At 34.4% G+C, this 24,264-nt stretch overlaps 1 protein-coding gene across 4 annotated transcripts in view; it reads left to right on the forward strand.

The window, feature by feature from the left end:
- Nucleotides 1–9,307: 9,307 nt before the first annotated feature.
- LOC110669063 (BEACH domain-containing protein C2) overlaps nucleotides 9,308–24,264 on the forward strand; it is a 28,630-nt gene continuing 13,673 nt past the window's right edge. For 2 of the 4 annotated variants that reach the window (XM_021830531.2, XM_021830530.2), the window contains exons 1-12: nucleotides 9,308–9,551; nucleotides 10,177–12,274; nucleotides 12,983–13,770; nucleotides 13,964–14,659; nucleotides 15,526–15,660; nucleotides 16,767–16,871; nucleotides 18,031–18,144; nucleotides 19,257–19,333; nucleotides 20,778–20,859; nucleotides 22,010–22,333; nucleotides 22,515–23,116; nucleotides 23,983–24,067. In XM_021830531.2, coding sequence (XP_021686223.1) covers nucleotides 10,225–12,274; nucleotides 12,983–13,770; nucleotides 13,964–14,659; nucleotides 15,526–15,660; nucleotides 16,767–16,871; nucleotides 18,031–18,144; nucleotides 19,257–19,333; nucleotides 20,778–20,859; nucleotides 22,010–22,333; nucleotides 22,515–23,116; nucleotides 23,983–24,067 — 5,058 coding nt within the window. In that variant the 5' untranslated portion in view covers nucleotides 9,308–9,551; nucleotides 10,177–10,224. The remainder of the gene's footprint in view (nucleotides 9,552–10,176; nucleotides 12,275–12,982; nucleotides 13,771–13,963; nucleotides 14,660–15,525; nucleotides 15,661–16,766; nucleotides 16,872–18,030; nucleotides 18,145–19,256; nucleotides 19,334–20,777; nucleotides 20,860–22,009; nucleotides 22,334–22,514; nucleotides 23,117–23,982; nucleotides 24,068–24,264) is intronic. The other 2 variants (XR_002497622.2, XM_021830529.2) reach the window with 1 other exon arrangement.

Here is a 24,264-nt window from a genome sequence, read left to right on the forward strand (position 1 = left end):
TCACCAAACAACACTGAGCAACTTCAAAAGGACCGCATTGCACATTCTATACCGCCTGCGACTCTAAAACAGAGCAACGCCAGCAACAGCAAGGAGAAAGGCGCACGCAATGTTGTGCACATTAGTACCATCCTTAACCCCAATGCTGTGCACATCAGTACGCAATGCTGTGCACAACAGTACCATCCTCAACGCTTCACCAAATATCGTGCTGCCACCTTCGTACTGGATCGTGTATCATCCAATGCATCGTCCATTGTGCAACTCCTAAACTTGCTCTCATTTTAGGCCTGGATCACCTCTGATTCAAATTCGTGTTGAAAACTACACTACACAGATCACAATAAAAAAAAGGAAAAATTTTAGACTCGTATTGAAAACTAGGATTACAATATATTCTTTTTTAAAAATGAAGCATACTAACGAAGTCTCCTATATTGAAGGTCTGGGTAGCGGCTCAAGAGGAATAGTTAGCGGTGAAGGAGGTGGTGGTGGAATTGAATAACCAGTCGGCATTGCCGCCGACATTGTGGTTGGTATAAGTGGTTGAAGGAGTCTGCGATGCGGCCGCAGTGATCTTTCATAACCCTATCTAATGACTGTTCGGGGAGCATGTCTTGTCTGGGTTGAAAAACGCAGGTTACAGATGGACGAGGTGATGGGAAGGAGAGTGGAGCGATGCTTGTATGTGGGGCGCGTGGGTATGGATCCTCCAACGGTAATCTTTCAACTGCTCCGGTCCTTATTTTGCCTGGATGCATGGGCATCATGTTAGATGTTAGGGTACTTGATGTAATCCGCATACATATATTATTTTTTTATTTTTTATATTATAAAAAAAATTATATTTTATTAAAAAAATTACTTTTTAATATTTTTGGAGCATATAATAATTAGCCAGCGTATAGAGATTCGAGCTTTATACTAAAAATCAAAATAAAAAATAATTTCATAAAATTAAATTACTCAGTATATATATTATTTCTCTTAATTATATGAGATCTATTTTTATATTATAAAAAAAATTTATTTTTTTATAAAAGAGAGAATATTATTTTTTAATATTTTCAATTATTTAATAATTAGACAACATATATAGATTCGAGCTTTAAATTAAAAATCAAAACAAAAAATAATTTTACCGAATTAAATTAATTTTTTTAAAATTTTATTCTATTTTTTAGTCTGATTTTGTTTATTAAATTTTTTAATATTCATATTTTTTTATTAAAATTGACATAATATTTCATAAATTTTATAAAATTAAAAAATATTAAATATATAATAAATAAAATTCATAAATTTAACTAATTTAAATGATTTTAATTAGTTTATGTTTTAGTAAATTAAAAAAGTAAATTTTTAAAAAATAAACTAAATTAAATAAATTAAAAATAAAATAACTCAACATAAATATATTTGTGCCTATAAATACATGGCAACGGAAGCAAAGCAGGATAAGGCTGAAATATGTTTTCCTTTTTCTATGTGAACGCAAAATCTTCATCTACTATATAACAGTTGCACCAAGCCGGCTATTTGAAATACAAAAATCGTTTTAATTATTTTTTTGGCATACAACTTTTATCGGAAGAGATTTAGTTATTTTTGAAAATAACGGAACAAATTTTTATTTATTCTGAAATAATAAAAGCATGCAGGCTGCTTTTGGAGTAATGTTATGCATATCATAAGGCTGTCTAAATGTGCCAATTTTCACTTTAACATCGATGCATTGATACCTCAGTCACGCAATAAAATTTTACACTTAAAAACAATTAACTTTAGTTTAATAATATTAAAATTATTTATAAAATTATAAAATTTCAATTCGATTTATATAATCTTCATTTAAAATAAATCATTTATAAAAAAAATTCAACTAAATTTTCACATAATTATATTTTATTTTTATTTTTTAAAAATAACAAATTTTAAATAAAAAAATCATTTTAAATTTAAGAATTAACAAAAAAAATCAATTCTTGTAAGATTCTAAATTCTAAATAAAGAGTTAGTGCTTTGATTTTGGTCGGTTTAATTTCAATTTGTAATTGCTATTATAAAAAAATTAAACTTAAATTACTATTTAAATTATAACTTAATTTTATATATTCTTCTTCTAATGTATATACTAAATATATTACATTAATATAAAATATATTAATTTTATTTATTTTATTAGCTTAAATTAAAAATACATTAATATAAAATAATTATTTTTTAACACTATTAATATAAAAAAATTATTAATTATCACATCTATTTATATTACGAGTCTAACACGTGACAATTAAACTTGAATTACTATTCACTACTAAATAATCTCATACCTATCATTAGAACGAGAAACTAGTTAAAATCAAATTTAATTTTAATCAATTTAGATTTATTAGCTATATCAATTAGTATAAGACAAAGAGCTCTATTTGATCCTACCGGTAGCTGCAAACTCGTCTGGAGGAGCGCTAATGAACAGAGTAGGTCTTGGTTATTTAGATACTTGTGGCGAACGGATTGATGAGGTGAACTCTTATGGTCTCATTTCTGTGTCGTGATTTTTGCAATTCCCATCGACGTCTGCGGCTAATGTTGGTGTCCTTGTGATCGCTAGTGTGAGCAAAGGAAGGTGAGGGTCTCATTGGTGATGTCGCCAAAGAAAAGAGAGAGAGAGGAGTTACAATAAATGTTGAGGGGGAAGGGGCAAATCGTATAAGTTATCCATATAAAGTCCAAATAATATAGACGTTAATCAATAAATTAAATTAAATAAAAAAAGTTGAATTTAATTTGATCCAATTCAAATCCTACTTAAATTCAATTTGATTAATTATTTCATAATAATTTGACTTGCAATTATTTCAGTTTATGACTAATTGCATTCTTATTATCTTTACTTAATGAGGTGTTTAGTTCACTATAGATAATAAATACGATACTCTTGTATTAGCTATGCTTTTAGAGCTGATTTATTTTTTTTTTTTATTTATATTATATTTTTTTATTGTCATTTAAAAATTAATATTATATATGTTTTTATCTTTTTTAATTTGTAATATTAACATTTTAATTAACGCATTATAATTTTATAAAAATATTTTTTATTAATAATATAAAATATAAAATACTTATTTATTATAAAAAATATGTTTTTATTTATTATATAAAATACATTTTTTATATTTAAAAACTTAAAATTAATTATAAATTTTTTATTTATCAACAATAATAATTACTTTATTATTTTATAACTATATTTTTAAAGTTATTTAATTATTTTTTAAAAAATTTATTTATTTTCTTATTTTAATATTAAAATAAATGATGTAATATAATAAATTAATAATTATATATTTATTTTAATAATATAATAAATGATGTAATATATTAAATTAATAATTATATATTTAATTTACTAATAAAATAATATAATATAATATAATAAATTTATACTTTTATATTTATTTTAATAATAAAATAAATTATATTATATACTATTATTAATCATTTTACATATCGACAATAATAATTAAATATAATTTATTAAATATTTAACACAAATTAACTATCATTAGCTAATAATTATCAGATAACAGTTATCAACTGTATCAAATAATTAAACTAAACAGGTCATAAATTGTATTATACTAGCTACTGGTGGGAGTTAATAAATTGAATCTATTTGATTTTTTTTTTTAGTGAAATATTCAAAGATAGCTTTTCATTTACTTGAGAACTTGAACTTGCAGAAACTTGAAGAAAATCAAACTATTCTCTCTCTAACGTATTTAAAGAGAGAATTTTCTTTGAAAGTTTAGCTTGTTTTAAAGTTTTCAGTTTTTCTTTTCTTGGTTGTCCAAAGCCGAACAATGCCCTCCGGGGTAGGGGAAGGTTTCCTTCTCCTTCCCAAGATATGGGCTTTCCTCATCTCTGAGTGAGGCTGTACAAAGTTTTTTATGCTTGTTTTAGTTTTGCAATAAAGAGAGTAACAATGAGGAATTTGCGTTTGTCCTGTGTATGGCTCTGTTAGTTTTGGAAGAAACATTGATCTCCATGGCTTTGTTTCTTTTGGATGCCGATTGAGCTCTATTATAATGAAAAGTGCAGGTAGTCAACGAGAGAGGGATTCAAAGGACGACAATTGTGAGGATTTAGAGCTAGCAGTTTAGAAATTCCTTGCTAGTTTTCCCATAGCTAGAATGTTATGGTCTCTGTCATATTTTCTCTCCTGTTAAAGATTAATTTATGCCTAGTTTGTCAACCGGTGGCTTTGGATCTAATAGGTGTCAACGGATTTCTTTGTGTCCTCAGAGGTCCTGCTCAAGATAGAAAGGATTAGACATAAGAAACTTCCCTCTCTAGCTTAGGCGACTTTTTTCTAGATAATTTCCAATGGAGACGTGTGGCATAGTTGAGGATCTTGTATTAAATACTCTTATATTTTCATAGATAGGGTTAGCTGGTTGTTTCTGGGCATTTTGGGAGATCCTGCTTTGACTTGGGCTTTTACTTCTAAGGCCTTATATAATGTATTTTGCTATTTTAGACCATAAGCTTGTATGATATATATTGTTATTTAGGCTTTTAATGCAATGGAGTTGCAGATAAAAAAATAATAAAAAAAAGAGCGCTTGAACTTGCAGAAGCTAAAGCTACGCGATAAGGAAATAGAAATACTTTAATTTTTTAGAAGGTGTGTGTGAAGGAGTTAGAGATTCATGATATGTTAGAAAAAAAAAATCTGAAAATAAAGATAGATATTTAGTTATTTTTTTAATTTTTAAATATTTAAATATTAAAATATAAAAAATAGTTTTTATTATTTAAAATTATAAAATTAATTAGTTCCAAAAATAATCAATTCTCCATCAAAAGAAAGTCATGAATATTTATTTTCCCACATTTATATTTCGTTTGGACAATTAGAAATTTAGACAGACACGTGTTCTTCCTTTTTTTTCTGTTTTTACAAGTAGATTTTATAAACGAGGGACTAAAAATTAATTTAATAACATGAAAACATGTAATGATCTAAAAATATTTAAAATCCCAAATTTATAAATGATATAAAATTCTTTAAAATATTTTAATATATATATATATATATATATATATATATATATATATATATATATATATATATATATATATATTTGTTAGCATAATTACAGCAATTAATATGATTATAGGAGATTTGTGTAGCATAATTACAGCAATTATTATTCTTATCTAAATTAGCTCATATTCTCATGTATAAATAGATGTAATATCTATGTAAATAAGACACAGATAAATACACAATTATCTTTTTTCATTACTTGTATTCTTTCTTCTATCATGGTATCAGAGCCGTAAAGCTTTTATTTCTAGTTTATGGGGTCCCACACGCCCTCCAAGACCAAAAGGAAGGCATTCTAAATTCAAGAATGTCTCAAAGCCTGGATCTTCCTCTGTCACTGTTGTTACTGCTACTGAGGGTTCTACTGCCATCACCATGAGTGATCTTGAGCCACTATTCAAACAGGTTATCTCTTCTAATTCTCCTGCTGTCATGTCTGCCACTCCGGATAATTCTTATTAACTTTTTGACTCTGCATGTTATAATCATATGACCACTAATCTTAAATTCTTGTCTTTTGCAAAACCTGTATCTTCCTTACCACCAATCCATATTGCAAATGGTACTAAAATGAACATCACACATACTGGTCATGTGTCTACCTCAAATCTTCATCTCCCTGACACCTATTATATCCCTAATTTGGCACTAAATCTTATTTCTGTTGGTCAGTTATGTGAAAAATTACTAAATGTTATTTTTTCTCTCCATGGTGTCCAAGTACAGGATCCACAAACGGGACAGATTCTTGGGGAGGGTCGCAGAGTGGGTCGATTATTTGAGCTTGCATCTTTACATTTTCCTCAGGGATTTGTGTCTGCAGCTACAATCCATAATTCCTCCATTCACCAATGGCATCTTCGTCTTGGTCATGCTTCTGCCAGTAAAATTCAACATTTAATTTCTCGTGGATTATTAGGATCTACTAAGTTTGAGTCATTTAATTATTTAAATTGTCAGCTTGTAAAACAACCTGCATTATCTTTTTCTCATACTAATACTACTTCAGACACTCATTTTGATTTAATTCATTCTGATATTTGGGGTCCTTCTCCTATTTCTTCAATAAATGGTTTTCGTTATTTTGTGATATTTATTGATGATTATTCTCGGTTTACTTGGATATATTTTTTGAAACATCGACATGAGTTATTACAAATTTACATTACATTTGCAAAAATGATTAAAACTCAGTTCTCTTGTGACATTAAAATTCTCCGAATGGATAATGCCATGGAATATCGAGATTCTTCTTTACTTCAGTTTCTTAGTCAACAAGGCACCGTTGTTCAACATTCTTGTCCTCACACCTCTCAACAGAATGGGCAAGCCGAACGCAAGCATCGCCGTATTCTTGATTCTGTACGTACTCTTCTTTTTTCTGTCTCATGTCCAGAAAAATTTTGGGGAGAAGCAACTCTTCATGCTGTTTATATTATTAACCGTCTTCCTACCTTGGTTCTTCATAATTTATCTCATTTTGAAAAGTTGGTTGGATAACCTCCTGACTATTCCATCCTTAAACCTTTTGGATGTGTTTCTTTTGTTCTTTTACAACCTCATGAACCTACCAAATTAGAACCCCGTGCTCGTCTATGTTGTTTTCTTGGTTATGGCATTGAACATAAAAGGTATCATTGTTGGGATCCTGTTTTCTAATAAGTTATGCATCTCTCGTCATGTTACCTGTTGGGACAATACTATGTTCTCTTCTCTTTCCAAATTTCATCACTCTGTCAATACTGACTCTCTATTTTTTACTGACTCCTCCAAAGAGCTGTTTCCAAGTCCTGATCCAGGTGATTGTGATGTGCTCAATATTAGCCCAACTACACCTGCCCCTGTTGAATCTGCACCAGTTGTTGATCCAGTACCTGCACCTGCACCTGCATCTCCTCCTAGCACTACTCTTCGTCGTTCTAGCCGTGTAAGAGAAACTCCTTATTATCTTTCTGATTTTCACTGTTACTCTACTATTGCTACCCTTCATGAGCCTCGTTCTTATCATGAGGCAAGTACTGACCCTCTTTGGCAGCAAGCTATGACTGACGAACTTCAGGCTTTAGAGAAAACTCATACTTGGGATTTAGTTGATTTTTCACCAAACAAGACCCTTATTGGTTGCAAATGGATTTACAAAATCAAGACCCGTTCTGATGGAACTATTGAACGCTACAAAGCTCGCTTAGTAGCCAAAGGGTACACTAAAGAGTATGGTACCGACTACGAAGAAACTTTTACTCCAGTGGCCCGATTAACATCTATTCGCAGTCTCTTAGCTATTGCTGCAGTTCGTAAATGGAAACTTTTCCAGATGGATGTCAAAAATGCTTTTCTTCATGGTGATTTAACATAAGAGGTTTATATACATCCTCCTTCTGGTTATCATTCTCTTCATAAGGTTTGCAAACTTTGGCGAGCCTTATATGGATTAAAACAAGCTCCCAAGGCCTAGTTTGCCAAATTTAGTTCCACTCTTGCTCAACTTGGTTTTCTCTCTAGTCCACATAATTCTGCATTATTCACTCGCCGAACTGACAGTGGTATTGTTCTTCTGTTGCTTTATGTTGATGATATGATAATAACAGGAGATGATTCATCTGGTATTTCAGAGTTACAACATTATCTCAATCAGCATTTTGAAATGAAAGACCTGGGTTCTCTCAGCTATTTTTTGGGTCTTGAAGTTTTTCAAAATTCTGATGACTATTATCTATCTCAAGCCAAGTATGCATCCGACTTACTTTCTTGAGCAGGCATCACTGATAGCAAAACAGTATCAACCCCATTGGAGCTCAATTGCAAACTTACATCTCTTGATGGCACTCCTCTTGATGATCTTACTTTATATCGACAGCTTGTCGGGAGTCTTGTTTATCTCACAGTTACTCGACCTGATATTTCATATGTTGTTCATCTAGTCAGACAGTTTATGTCTGCTCCTCGCTCAACTCATTTCTCTGCAGTACTTCAAATCCTTCGTTATATCAAAGGCACTCTCATGGTTTGCACTTTTTTCGCTACCTCCTCCCTAGTATTATCTGGCTACTCTGATGCTGATTGGGCTGGTGATTTGACAAATCGTCACTCTACAACTAGTTATTATTTCTTCTTGGGTAATTCTCTTATCTCTTGGCGTAGCAAAAAGCAAACTGTCATTGCACGTTCTAGCATAGAATCTGAATATCGTGCTCTTGCTGATGTTACATCTGAATTAATTTGGTTACTGTGGTTATTAACTGATTTGAGTGTCACTCATTCTTCTGCCACAATGCTTCATTGCGATAATAGAAGTGCCATACGGATTTCTCATAATGATGTATTTCATAAGTGTATCAAACACATCGAAATTGATTGTCATTTTGTATGTCATCATATTGCTCATGGCACCATATGTTTGATTCCTGTCTCCTCAGTCAGCCAACCCGCTGATATATTCACCAAAACGCATCCTCCCGTTTGTTTTCAGGATCTCTTAAGCAAACTCAAGTTGACACCTGTGCTACCACCTTGAGTTTAGGGGGGGTGTTAGCATAATTATAACAATTAGCATGATTATAGGAGTTTTGTGTAGCATAATTACAATAATTAGCATGATTATAGGAGATTTGTGTAACATAATTATAACAATTATTATTATTGTCTAAATTAGCTCATATTCTCATATATAAATAGGTGTAATATCTCTGTAAATAAGACAGATAAATACACAATCATTTTCTTCATTATTTGTATTCTTTCTTCTAACAATATTAATTAAAAAATTCTTAATATTTGTCTAATACTCAGCGATTAAATTAAAAGATTATAATTTTATAATTAATAAATTTTAAATTAAAAAACAAATAGAATTGATTACGTAGAGTCGTAGACCATTCCAAATGGGCCATGAAATCAAAGCACCTAACCAATGAAGAACAAGATGGGCTTTTATCTTCTTTTAGCCCATGTTTGAAAACCGGGCTTAGGTAGCTACTTCTTTTAATTTTTATTAATTTTCTTTTGAATTATATTTTATTAAGTGATAAAAATAAATTAATTATTTTTATATAAAAGTAAAAACATGGGTAAAAATAATTTAATTATTTGATTTTTTTTATAAATGAAATATATAAAATTTAGTCTTAGATTAATTTTTTAATTTATTATTATTATTTTTTTCCAACTGCAAAGGTAGCTTTTATGAAGAGTAGCAATTAACCACCCCTTAGCTATTGCATTGTTTTTGACTGGGCAACCAGAGGCAGGTCCTATTACTGGCCAAATCCACCTTCTATCTCGCGCCCAAATCGCCTCCTCTTTCGTCTTCTCCGATTCTCTCTTTCTCTCTGAAAATTTCTCTGTTCTTCGAATTTTCTTTTCCTTTCTATTCAATTATCTGTACAATTGGCCAAAGATTCAAAGTCGGATCAGACCAATCCATTTTTATGAGGTACGTTCTTTACATTTCTCGTGTTTTTCTCCATCCAACAATGGAAATTTGGACTCTGATCTGTCTTCGATCATTTCTTTCCAAATTAGCTCGAATCATTTTTGTTCTGTGTTTAATGTTCATGAATACGTATAATATAGATACTTTATGTTATAGTCTGCATGTTAGCGTGCCAGAGACTTGATTGATCGGCTGCATTGGTCTATTTAGAGATCTGGTTAGATGATATGGATGGATGCATTTTTTTTTATATACATTGTTAGGGAATATAGGTTTGGAAATGAATGTATGTGCCTCATGAGCTAGATCCGCTAAGCTTTAATTGAGTATTTTACCTGTGTAATTCAGATCATCAATTGCCTAATCTCTTTGATTGGGAGTTTTCAGCATTCAACTACATGATCTTCTGCTTGGCGTTGAGAGTTCTAAACATGAAAAAAATATATTTTAATTGACAGAAAATTCTCATCATCTGGAAAAAAATCATCATCTCTGCTAGTTTTGATCGAAAATTCTTCATTGCTGTTTTTATGCCTTTCTCGTGATAATGGAGGATTTATATTGTCTCAGCGTACTTGAATGGCATTCAATTTTCATCCTTTTATTCTATATATATTTTTTATAGGTTCTGAGCTTGCAAATAGTTTGGATGAGAGTTTATTAGGTCCTTGTAATGGAAGACGATGAAGAAAAGAAAGAGACCAGAGAAACTTCTGGGAAGGATCCAGGAAATACTGGAATAGTTAGTGTTGTAGAAGACATTATAGGAATGTCTCATCAAGAAAATGTAAATTTCGCTGGTGGCAGCCATATGGAGATAGGAAATAATAATGTAGTTTCCCAAGAGTATAATTCTGTAGATACGGTTATGGATGAAGACCAGTTTGAACTGGTATCTTTGAAAGATCAAGAGAAGGCTGCTGGTGGGTTACAGGCTGGTCATGTCGATTCAAACCAGTCATCCAATTCAGAGCATCAGAGACGATTATCTGATGAATTTTATGAAGCCTCTCAAAATTTATCTGGGACATTTAGGGCTGACCTTTGTTCTCCTCCAATGACTGAATTTCGACATGATCGCTCAATATCAAGCCCTGGGCCTGAGAGACAATTTGGTTCTACTATTAAGCCATCATACTCATCAACCAGTCTTGATTCTGCTTACTTCGCAGATGTTGGATTCTCTCCCATTGGTTCACCACCAAGGCCTAAACCAAAAGCTGTTATGCCAAATGTGTCTCCAGAGTTATTGCATTTAGTGGATTCTGCTATCATGGGAAAGCCTGAAAGCTTGGACAAGCTGAAGAACATTGTCAGTGGAGTTGAGAGTTTTGGAAATGGGGAGGATGCAGCAGAGACCATTGCTTACTTGGTAGTTGATTCACTCCTGGCCACAATGGGTGGAGTTGAAAGTTTTGAGGATGAGGATAACAATCCTCCTAGTGTAATGTTGAACTCTCGGGCTGCCATTGTGGCAGGTGAACTCATTCCTTGGCTTCCTTGGGTGGGTGATAGTGAGATTTACATGTCCCCTAGGATGCGGATGGTGAGGGGGTTGCGTGCTATATTGAGGGCTTGCACAAGAAATAGAGCAATGTGCTCTATGGCTGGTCTGTTAGGAGTTCTTTTGGGATCAGCAGAGAAGATCTTTGTTCAAGATGTTGATTCAACAGCACCGATGAGATGGGATGGAACTCCTTTATGCCAGTGCATTCAACACTTGGCAGGGCATTCACTTACTGTTATTGATTTGCATAGATGGTTTGAAGTCATTACAAGAACGCTTACTACTGCATGGGCATCTTGCTTAATGCGTGCCATGGAGAAAGCAATGGGAGGAAAGGAGTCAAAGGGACCAGCATGTACTTTTGAGTTTGACGGTGAAAGCTCTGGTTTGCTTGGTCCAGGGGAGAGCCGTTGGCCATTTGCCAATGGATATTCATTTGCAACATGGATCTATATTGAATCATTTGCAGACACATTGAACACGGCTACTGCAGCTGCTGCAATTGCTGCAGCAGCAGCAGCCAAGTCAGGAAAATCATCTGCCATGTCAGCTGCAGCTGCTGCCAGTGCGCTTGCTGGTGAAGGCACAGCCCACATGCCACGACTTTTTAGTTTCTTATCAGCTGATAGCCAGGGGATAGAGGCCTACTTTCATGCACAATTTTTGGTTGTTGAATGTGGTAGTGGAAAGGGAAAGAAGGCCTCATTGCATTTTACTCATGCATTCAAGCCACAATGCTGGTATTTTATTGGTTTGGAACATATTTGCAAGCAGGGGCTACTAGGGAAAGCAGAGAGTGAACTGAGATTATATATTGATGGATCATTATATGAAACTCGCCCTTTTGAGTTCCCTCGGATCTCCAAGCCACTTGCATTTTGTTGCATTGGGACAAATCCCCCTCCTACAATGGCTGGTTTACAACGTAGACGTCGTCAGTGCCCTTTGTTTGCTGAGATGGGGCCTATTTATATCTTTAAGGAGCCAATTGGTCCAGAAAGGATGGCACGTTTAGCTTCTAGAGGAGGGGATGTGCTGCCCACTTTTGGTAATGGTGCAGGACTTCCTTGGCTTGCAATAAATGAGCATGTTCGAACCATGGCAGAGGAAAGTTCACTTCTGGATGCAGAGATTGGAGGGTGCATTCACCTTCTTTATCACCCCAGTTTGCTTAGTGGGCGTTTCTGTCCAGATGCTTCCCCTTCGGGTTCTGCAGGTGCATACTTTCTTTCTTTCTTCTTCTTCTTCTTCTTTTTTTGAAAATGGAATGCTCTTACACCATGCTGACTTCATATTGTAACTTCATACATTCACCTAGTTTGTTTTCATGAACTATTTGGCCTACACATTGTATTCACATCTAATTGTGAATGCATGTGTAATTTGATTTAATTTCGGCATCATGTTACTGTCTTACTGACTACATCCTTATCTGAATAGATTTCAATTTTGAAGACTCCTATGCTTGTGAAGTTATGGCTATGCCCATATTGTTTCTTGTGATTATTTTTCTTTCTTATCCAATCTTGTGCTTATTCTCATCATACATAAATTATTGAATGACTGCAGCAAGATGATATTTACTTCTCCCTCTTCTCCTCACCTTTTTCTGCCTCCTATTCTCATTGCTAGAATGGCAAAATTGGACTGCCTCCCCTTATCTTTCCTTATCATCTTGCCTGGCTTTAGTTTTAGTGACAAAATCACCAAATTATTCTACAATTAGTGAATAAAATTTTAAATTTACAGGAATAATATTATTTTTAAAGGGGAACTGTGGTACAAGTTTTACTAGGACCATATTTTTCCTATTGATATCCCTTTTCATATGGTTGAGGGTATAAAATGTTTATTTTCATAAAAGGCTTGAACAATTCAGTCATATGCATGTCTTTTGTGAAACTCCCTATTTGTTATGATTTAGGCATGCTGCGACGACCGGCTGAGGTACTTGGACAGGTCCATGTTGCAACAAGAATGCGACCAGTGGAGGCATTGTGGGCCTTGGCCTATGGAGGTCCTATGTCTTTACTTCCTCTTGCAATAAGCAATGTGCATAAAGATAGTCTGGAACCAAAACAGGGAAGTCTTCCTTTGTCTTTAGCCACAGCTACTTTGGCTGCCCCAGTATTCCGAATTATTTCCATAGCTATTCAACATCCAAGAAACAATGAAGAGTTGTGTCGAACCAGAGGCCCTGAGATTCTTTCAAAAATCTTGAACTATCTTCTTCGAACCTTGTCGTCATTGGATACTGGAAAATATGATGGTGTAGGAGATGAGGAACTTGTGGCAGCTGTTGTCTCCTTATGCCAATCCCAAGAGCATAATCATTCACTCAAAGTGCAACTTTTTAGTACACTGTTATTGGATCTCAAAATTTGGAGCTTATGCAACTATGGACTGCAAAAGAAACTTCTATCATCACTAGCAGACATGGTTTTCTCAGAGTCATTGGTAATGCGAGATGCCAATGCTATTCAGATGCTTCTTGATGGCTGCAGAAAATGCTATTGGACAATCTGTGAGAAGGACTCTGTGAATGCTTTTTCACTGGATGAGGTAGTACGTCCTATGGGTGAATTGAATGCTCTGGTTGATGAACTCTTAGTGATCATTGAACTTCTAATAGGAGCAGCACCACCTTCAATGGCTGCAGATGATCTCCGCTGTTTACTTGGGTTCATTGTTGATTGCCCTCAACCCAATCAGGTAAGTTACTTTGCATAAGATTGTTTCAAATGGATAAAATTATGTCAAGGAGGAATGCTTTCTAATCTAAGATTGTATTTATGTTTGGGTTGCTTTTATTGTTAGTTTCCAACTTGTAATATGTGTAGTTGAATTTTTTAGTCATTCACTTGTTAATCTTCTGAAAATGACTCCTGCGGATATCTTCTTCCAGGTTGCCAGGATGTTGCATCTGATATACAGGCTTATAGTACAGCCAAATACAGCTAGGGCTCACTCGTTTGCTGAGGCATTCATAAAAAGTGGTGGGATAGAAACACTTCTTGTTCTGCTGCAACGGGAAGCTAAAGCTGGTGATCATAATATTCCAGAATCGGTGACAAAGAGTGATAGCTTGTCTGTGGAGGAAAATGAAACTGATGGAGGCAATGAGGTTCCAGAAAAGCAGCAGAATAATGAAGTAAATAATTTTACTTCAAATGAGAAAGATTGTGAATACGAACCATCTGAAGGCAGTGGCAGCCCTGCTGCTTCATTCACTAGTATGAGAATTGAAAGGGTGTCATCCGTTTCTGAAAATCCATCTATTAAGAATTTGGGTGGTATCAGTCTTTCAATTAGTGCTGATAATGCTAGAAATAATGTTTACAATGTTGACAAAAGTGATGGTGTAGTTGTTGCAATCATTGGGCTACTAGGTGCTCTAGTAACATCTGGGCATGTGAAATTTGACTCATGTACACCCTCAGATATGACAAGCAACTTTTTGGGTGGTGGACTACAAGAAGGAGGCGGTTCAATGTTTGATGATAAAGTTTCTCTTCTACTTTTTGCATTGCAGAAGGTTTTCCAAGCAGCACCAAACAGGCTTATGACTACCAATGTATACACAGCTTTATTGGCAGCCTCGGTATTCTCTCACCTCTTCCTTTCTTAAGTCTCATCTGTTCCAGTAAATTTGTTAACAAAAGTTGTGGTCCATGCAAAATATAAATCCATATTTTTTTCATTGTGGGTTTTTTCATTGTGGATTTATTTTGGTCTTTATGAGGGAATTTTTTCAGGGAAAACACAAAGGAGATGGTAATTCAATCATTGGTATAATTTTACTTTTTCTCGGAAGAATTGCATATTTTCAGGATGCTATAGTCCTATATTTGTACTTTGGGCACCTGGGGGTGAAAAAGACTGACATTTTTGTTTTGTGCATATAGATTACATATGTATAAATTCATTATCTTATAACGTCAAGACTTATGAGTGAAACTTGATACTTCTTAGCATAGGGTAGTCACTATATGACATCAAATAATTCTAACCATTCACCTGATTGTGATGCACTTGAACTTGCTTCCCATGTTGAATGTGTATCAGTTGTTTGTTGTCACTACACAATTTTAAGATGTGTTTTTTTTCTTCTTCTGCTGGGAATAAGTTCTATGCTCTTTATTTGGTTTAGTTTGTGGTATTTGATTTAGTTTTTGCATTTGAACTGTAGCTATAAAGTTTTACTTTTGCTTTCCTTTGTTGGCATCAATGATATGCAATGGAAAATTTTGTTAAAATGGTGTTATCTAATGCCTAGCATCCATGTATGCAACCTTAAGACTTGTTATAAAAGCCTCTGATCTTCTGTTGTATTTATGATATCTGGAAAACTCTCACTTTAAGGGGACATTCATTATTCTTGAGTGATTCTGACTTCATTTTGACATCCTGTACTTGTCAACATTTCACAAATTTCAAAAGCTTAAATCTGCCCCTCATATTTGTCAGATTAATGCATCTTCAGCAGAGGATGGGCTGAACTTCTATGATTCTGGTCATCGCTTTGAACATTCACAACTTCTGTTGGTTCTTTTGCATTCGCTGCCGTATGCATCTAGGGCTTTGCAAAGTAGGGCATTGCAGGTATTGCATTTATGTTAATAACGCTTTGCATGTCCATGCATATACTTGCATTGATGTCTTGATGAGAAATTCTTATATTTGTTGTTCATGGTTTTTGGAACGATTTGCTTGTATGTATGGAATGGAAATGAAAATCTTAATACCTGCATGAACGTCACATGTGGAACAGCTGTTGTGTGATGTTTGATGTTGTTGTTTTTGGCTCAATTGTATTTCATCCTTGAAGGCTATCTTAATTCAGATGGACTGCATACTGCAAATGTGCCTCAAATGTTTTTCATCTGAGGAAAGATGGGATGAATACACCTTATTCCATTATAACAGTCTTGTTCCTCCCAGTTATTGATATGAAAAGGATGGATGGGAGATGCAGCTGTTTATTTACTGAATGCGGTCATGGTAAAGAAGTTTCGTACGATTTTAATGTTATCTTAGTAAATTGGGTTTAACTCTGCTCATGAAAGATTTTAATCTCAGTTGGATCAATCATAGCAGATTACGTTGGCTTTCAGGAGAGTTGTATCTTATTGAAGTGGATTTAAGCCATCCATAAACTTAGGTCTAGAAAGATGTAGTAGCTAGAAGAGTTATAATTGTAGGAAATATTCTATTTCTTGGTTTTCCACTCAAAGAGAATCAACTGGATTCTTTCCCCTACAATAAACTTAGGTCCAGAAAGATGTAGTAGCTAGAAGAGTTATAATTGTAGGAAATATTCTATTTCTTGATTTTCCACTCAAAGAGAATCAACTGGATTCTTTCCCCTGTGTTATTGCATGGTTGTGCCATGCCACTTAACCAATCAATTGATAGGAGTCTTCGTTGCTGTGATTGATGTAAAATAGGTAATTGGTTACTTTCATTTTGATAAAATTGTTCATATATTTACTGTAATTTCTGTCAACAATTGTTTCAAGCTGATTAGTAACAGAAAATGCACATTGTCTTCTGAATTACTGGAAGAAGCAGACATCCTGAATTGTTATCCTCATGCAAAGCTAATTGATAATGGAAATGCCTTTATAATTTCACATTTCTAATTTCCTGATTAGGGTTCTTGATATTCTGTTTTGGTTTCTGAGCTGCTGCTTTCCATATGATTTCAGGATCTTCTGTTTTTGGCTTGCAGTCATCCAGAAAACAGAAGCAGTCTTACAAAAATGGAGGAATGGCCTGAGTGGATTCTAGAGGTTCTGATCTCTAATTATGAGGTAACATTATCTGACCTTGTTCTGGATCTTAATTTTTTGAATTTTTCCCATTTTTAAAAGCAAATAGATTAAGAGACATTGCATTTAGTTATGGTACAGACCTTGAGAAAATAGAAGGAAGAGAATTTTGGAGAATAAAGTTACTTGATTATTCCCTCAAGCCTGTTGGGGTGTTATTATCACCCTCCCCTTCATTCTAGATTCCAGCCGACTCCTTTTTTCCTGTTATGTTTTAACATGTTCTAATAAAGTGAGACAAAAGAGTGGCTGAAAGGGTAATCTCATAGCCTATTGTCACGTCACCTTGGGTTCCAGTTGACCAGAATAACCCCGAGTGTGGATCGGAAATTACAATACTCCCATTGAAGAAGAGCTGGGTACGGTCTGACCAGCGAGCCAAGCCTGTTGGATTAACTTGCTGGAGTGGTTGCAGAGAAGGAAGGTGTACTCGGAGAAACCAAAAGAGATTGAAATGAGGACACTGATGGGTTTGGCGTGGCTTTGAAGCCAACAAGAAGCTTCAGCGTGGCAACAGCCACAAAATACGGCCATGCAGATGTGAAGAGAAAAGAGACTATAAACAGGAGCTGAGTTGCTTGTAAACGAGTCACTGAGTTGAAGGGCTTTCCCATTTTGGAATAGAGTGGAGAGATAATGTGAAAAGAAAGAGAGTTTAAGAAAGCAGACATGGGGGGAAGGATAAATATATTATTTTAGTTCATGTAGAAACAGGCTGGAAGACCCAAAAATAATGGTTTAAAGTACAAATATCGTAGATCTTATAAAAGAAGAACCAACTAAGTTGTAATGCGAAGAATTTAGTATTATAGGGATCCAAAGAAAGCAAATAAATACATGAATATATAAAAGAACTCTTCCATTAGGTTTTTGCAACTTGCATGCAACCACTTTGTCAATGAAAATTGCATGCATTCAACCACTAGCAATTTTTATATACAATATTATTTTACGTATTAATTTAAGAGAATTTGTTTACTTGTTATCATTATTAATTACAAATATAGTTATACATATCATTTTATTTATATATAAAAAACGACTATGTGTCTGAATTGTTAAGAGTTGCATAATGTATAACTCTTAACTGAGGCTGTACTCAAATTCTTGTCTTAATCATTTCCAATGCTTATTTTTGCAGATGGGTGCGACAAAAAAATCTAATTTGGCAAGTTTAGGGGACATTGAGGATCTCGTACACAACTTCTTGATTATAATGTTAGAGTATTCAATGCGGCAGAAGGATGGTTGGAAGGTGGATGTTTACTTATATTTTCACATAATTTTATTAAAATTTTCTCAGTTGTGAGGCATGGGCATCCTGTATTTGGACTTGTTTTTTTTATTGTGTTTCTTCATGATGATATTGTTGCCAGTCCATAAATGCTTTAAGTTTCTTGCTTATATACGCCAGGATCCAGGTTTTAAGTGTCAAATGGAATTGACACATTCATCATAATATTTGGAATGAAATGCTGTAGTTTTTTTCATGCATTGTCAGCTTTTAATGAGTGCATCTTCTAAACTTCTGAAGATTTTGGATCCTGCACACAAACCTAATAAATTTTGCTTTTGGATTATTATATTTTCAAATCCTCGTGGCACATAGGGGGTTAACAAATGGAGTGCTTAAATCAGGACCATCTGCCTTGTTTGGTGGATGCTGCATAGAATGCGCATATGATCCTGTTCAGGCTTGCAATGCAGTTGATATGGTCCCACAATGCTTGCAGGATGAAAAGCCGGTAGAATGCCCCAGCAGATGTCCTGTGGATGCATAAGTCTTTTGTCCCCTTTCTCCGCATTCTTTCCTGTTCTCAGTGTTAAGCAAAATCCTGCGTGTCTAACTTGCATTCTATGCTTGCTTCATTATCATTTCTTGCTTCCCAGTTTTATGGATATGTTTTATTTATACACACTATGTCTTGAGAATTATCTGAAGAATGGAGGTACTAGGAAGAGTTAAGTTTCCATTCTAATTTTTCTTTTTTGGAATCCTTAGGCTTAGAATCCAAATTATACATCAGGACAACTGGACCTGATGCCAATGTAAAAATATGTATATAGGATATGTAAAATATGTTAAGTTATACTTGAAAGTTGAAATTTTTTTTTTCCTCTGGAGGCTGGGCCTTTATATTTAAGCAAAGAAAACTGCACTCACCAAGAGTGATGTGTTGGTTTGACTTGTCAACTACATATTTTTCTTTTCCCTTTCATTATCATTATAAATAAATGCTTTTTGTTGATTTACATATTGTTAATGATTTAATGGCACATATTTCTGTGTATCATACCTTTACTTGTTTTATTATACGCCAAGTCTGTGTTTAACATGTTTTCCCACTTTATATTTCTCTTCTACAGGATATTGAAGCAACTATTCATTGTGCAGAATGGCTTTCTATTGTGGGGGGATCTAGCACGGGAGACCAACGAGTTAGGTATTAGTGTATCTAATTGGCAACCTTCTGTGAAGTTTCTTTCTTAATTATTTTTTAATTTATTTTTTATTTTTCTAAAGCTATAAATTGGATTGTTCATTGTTTAGTTTTGTTGACTTGTGTCATAACTGTCAATGCTGTTGCTTGATTCAACTGTGGCAATATCTCTTTCTATCTTTTTGTGTGTTTGGACAAATTGCCTGTTGGCATGCTGAATCTTTCTTTATCTTGCTTCAGTGGGTATATATTTTTGCTAACTACTTTTAACTTTCTTATTATTCTTGAAAATATTGTGGTAGAATTTGCTGCTATTATCACTCCAAAATTGTCATAATCAACTTCCTCTTTGATGTCATGTTAGTATAGAATTCCTTAACAGTATGTGGAATTTCATAGTTACATGCTTAAAGAGGAATGCCTGACTGTACAATAGTGCAAAAGAGGACCTAGATTGTGCAATAGTGCAAAAGAAAGGAATTATTTCTGTAATTGCTCTTTCATTTGTTCCTAGCAAAAATGGTCTGGTTTGTTTGCTTTCAAGCATTTCAGTTATGGTCATTATGTCTTGATTTATCAATCAATGGTTTATGCAATAGGCATTTGTTGGCCTACTAACGTTCAGGTGAATGGTGATAGGTGTCCACTTGGGTATGAACTATGGAGTAGCCATAAAGCTGTGAATAAAAGTCTTCTTAATAGAGAATAGATACACAAAAAGAAATGTCTAGAATTATTGTAAGTTTATGAAATTTTTAAATTTCATTTGTAAACTTATATTTGGATGATATGTTTAGGAAGTCATGTGACCTGTTCATTTCCCATACTCAGTGAATTGCACTCTTTTTTTATTTATTTTTCTTCTTGATTTGTCTTTCACTTCAGTGATTGTATTGTGTGGATCCTGCGGGATGTGTTTCTGCGTGTGTGTAGACTTGACATTTGAATTTTGTAGAGAAAATGGACCAGGTCTAACTCCACTCTAAAAGTTAACTCAAGGGGAGGAGGTTTGCTCAAGTTTTACATTTAGCACAAATTTCTTATTCTAAACCAATGTAGGATAACACCCCCCTCATGCCTAGGTATGAACGTTTGGAGCGTGAATTGAAATTTATAGGCAAACATATATGCAGGTGGTCTAACATTGAAGTAGGGTAGGCTCTGATACCATATAGAGAAAATTGACCGAGTCTCACTCAACCCCAGAAGTTACCTCAAGGGGAGGAGGTTTACCCAAGTCTTATATTTAACACAAATTTCTTATCTCAAATCAATGTGGGACAACAAATTCCATGGAAGCTTCACGTGATATTTCACACCTCTTCCTAAATCTAAATGTTTTGAGCAATAGTTACTGTAACTTCATCTTGGAGTCATACCTGATACCTAATTACCTACTAATTAATAATTGATTTCTCTATTTGATTAATTTCTTTGTGATTTGAAGACGTGAAGAATCACTCCCAATATTTAAAAGAAGGCTTTTGGGTGGCTTATTGGATTTTGCTGCAAGAGAACTGCAGGTTCAGGTAATTTTCATATTTCATAGTTTGTGATTGTGATAAATATTACCTTGGGTTGTTTTAATATATTCTGGATTTTCATTTTGGATAAGACGTGGAATTTTATAAATTGCATAAAATGATGCCATCCTAGTATGAAGAAGTATTCAAGGTTGTCTTCAATCTAAAATGAAGCCAGTTGGAAAATGTGAATTATGAGTGAAAGTAGTGCTGAAATGCCCCAACTATAAATTAATTTTTCCCTGTGGTTTTGCTAGATAATTTTAAAAATTGTATGAGGAAAGTAATAGAGCCAGCTACTAAAAGCCTAATTCATGCTTACATTTGGAAAAAGGAACTTGGATAGTTGGAGTTGAGAAATGATGCAATTATCTCTATTCTATGCACATGTAAAAATAGGGGAGAGTCCGTGACTGTGATTGAAGCAAATCCTATAATGTTTGACTGTTTCTCTCTCAATATGCACAATATTAGACATAACAACAGTAGCTTTTAAGTAGAAAGGGATGATGGCCTCCAATCTGCATCTTGGTTGCTTGCTCATCTACCCACCTTTCCAGTGAATAGACTTTTATAATATGTTTTGGCATCTCTGAAGAAACCCTAAGTGGGGAAGAATCTATTGATTATGAGATCCATTCTGTATTCGCATTGTGCATTCCTTTATTTTTTCATTAAGGATCTATGATTCAATTAGATGTTAATTGATTAATGCTATATTTAAGTATCAAACGTAAAGCTTCAAAGCAGTGTGGGGTGAGGTCCATATACTAAACAAGGCCATTATACCTTTATACTTCAGCCAATATGGGTTTACTTAACACCCCCTCATGTATAGGCCCAACGCCAATATGGGCTTAGCCAAACAAATGAACCTACCATGTGGAGTAACAACAGGAAAAGTACATCAGCATACATTGTTAACTTGTTAGAATATCCAACCAAAAACTTATGGGCTGGTGGAGAGGGTAATAACTTTATAAATCTACAATAAACTTAATACTTGAGCATTTCAAGGTTACTCCTGTTTTTCAACACATTTAAACACAAGAATTATGACAGCTGTCTTTATTATTTTCACTTTTATCATTTCAAGCTGGTTCTAGAGGGAAAAGAAGTGCACTCATGAATACATAAAGCTTTTCTTTTGCTGTAGACTCAAGTTATTGCTGCAGCAGCTGCTGGTGTTGCAGCTGAGGGTTTATCACCAAGAGAGGCTAAGGCAGAAGCAGAAAATGCTGCTCAGCTTTCCGTGGCATTGGTCGAAAATGCTATTGTCATTTTAATGCTTGTTGAAGATCATTTACGGTTACAAAGCAAGCTCTCTTGCGCATCACGGGTTGTTGATAGTTCCCCTTCTCCCCTATCCCTTGTATCACCCCTCAATAATCGTTCAAGTTCATTGACATCAACCGGTCGTGATTCATTTGATGCTCTAGGTGATCTCAGATCCAGTGACTCTGGGGGAGTACCTCTCGATGTATGTGTTGAAATTTTTATAGTCCTCTCTCCTTTGACATGTTTAGTAATAACTCTTAGCAACAGAAGCATTATGAATTTTATGGTGGTTATTTCTCTGAATGTTTTGTTATTGTATATCTTATATTTCTAATATAACTTAATTTTTGTTGGTTTATGCACTAACACAAGGTTTCCTTAAGGTCCTTGCTTCAATGGCTGATGCAAATGGGCAAATTTCTGCTGCTGTGATGGAACGTCTCACAGCAGCAGCAGCAGCTGAACCTTATGAGTCTGTTTCTTGTGCTTTTGTATCATATGGGAGTATTGCTATGGATTTACCTGGGGGTTGGAAATATAGGAGCAGGTTGTGGTATGGTGTTGGCCTTCCTTCCAAAACAGCTGGCTTCGGTGGTGGTGGCAGTGGCTGTGAATCTTGGAATTCTGCTTTGGAAAAGGATGCAAATGGAAACTGGATTGAACTTCCTTTGGTGAAGAAGTCAGTTTCCATGCTCCAAGCTTTACTGTTGGATGAGTCTGGACTTGGTGGTGGTCTTGGTATAGGTGGAGGATCAGGAACTGGAATGGGAGGAATGGCATTACTATACCAGTTGTTGGACAGTGATCAACCATTCTTATGCATGCTCCGCATGGTTCTTTTGTCAATGAGAGAAGAAGATGATGGTGAAACCAGTATGCTCATGAGGAATGTAATCACAGAGGATGGCGTGTCAGAAGGAACTTTGCCTGTAGATAATAATGCTCGACTTTCAATGAGAAAACCACGGTCAGCCTTGTTGTGGAGGTACTGGCTGTTCTTTTTTTCCCCTCCAATACATGAACATCTTCTTTGTTTCTTAAGATTTATCTTAGAAGTTATTTAGTTGCTTCTTAAGATTTATTTAGAAGTTATTTAGTTGCTTCTTAAGATTTATTTGGAAGTTATTTAATTGCCATTGTAGCCTTGTTAGACTAAGTGTTTAGAGATTTGGACTTCGACAGAATGGAATGGACTCGAATATTTGATCCAACTAGTTTGCGACTAAGGTGTTATTGAGCTGTTGTTTAAAGCTGATGGGTAAACCTTTACTGTGAAACAGGATTAGACTAAAAAAGGACTTAAAGTGTTAGACAGTTAGAATATTAGATGAAGCGTTATGCTTGATGCCACCATAATTTTTGTAAATTGGACCAAGCTATGTGATCGTTTGGGCTGAGTTGGATAACAAATTAGCAACTCTTTTTATAGGATTAACTACTAAGTATAGGTACTCCTATGGTACTTCCACAAAATTCCATCAAAGTTAAGTAGTTGTGTCATTTTGGGTGAAGCACATAGCTTAAACTCTTGTTTATTTTTGCCTAAAATCACCGAAATGTTGTTGCCTATTTCACCTTCGGATTAGATTTGAATGTACTCTTTTCTTCATGTCATTATAATCTTGCTGAAATAGAATTGTAGTTGTTGTCAGTATGATTGCACACTTTGTTTCATGTACAAACACTTAGAATTGTGTGCTAATCATGTTTATATGGTCCATATATGCTCTTTTATGATCACATTCATATGGTGTTTCAGTTCACTATTCTTCATTGGAGTTTCTTTTTTAAGTTTGCACTTCCTGTTTTATCAGTATTGGATAGTTACTAATTTGCATTTTTCACTTGCAGTGTACTTTCACCTGTTCTAAATATGCCCATTTCTGATTCAAAGAGACAGAGAGTTTTGGTTGCATCTTGTGTTCTTTTTTCTGAGGTTAGTTCTGCATGAAACTGATGTGGTGCGACATATCACTAGATTATTTTATATATTGCTTAGCTGTTATCCATTCTGATCTTCAGTTGACAGTGAGATCTTGATGAAAAGTAGTGTGTTGCTTTTCCTCTACCTGCCATGCTGATGGTTGTGGGTTGCTTGATTCTTGCTGATTGTTTTTGTATTCATCTTAATTT

Source organism: Hevea brasiliensis, chromosome 2 (assembly GCF_030052815.1).
Source record: "Hevea brasiliensis isolate MT/VB/25A 57/8 chromosome 2, ASM3005281v1, whole genome shotgun sequence".
Classification (NCBI taxonomy): Eukaryota; Viridiplantae; Streptophyta; class Magnoliopsida; order Malpighiales; family Euphorbiaceae; genus Hevea; species Hevea brasiliensis.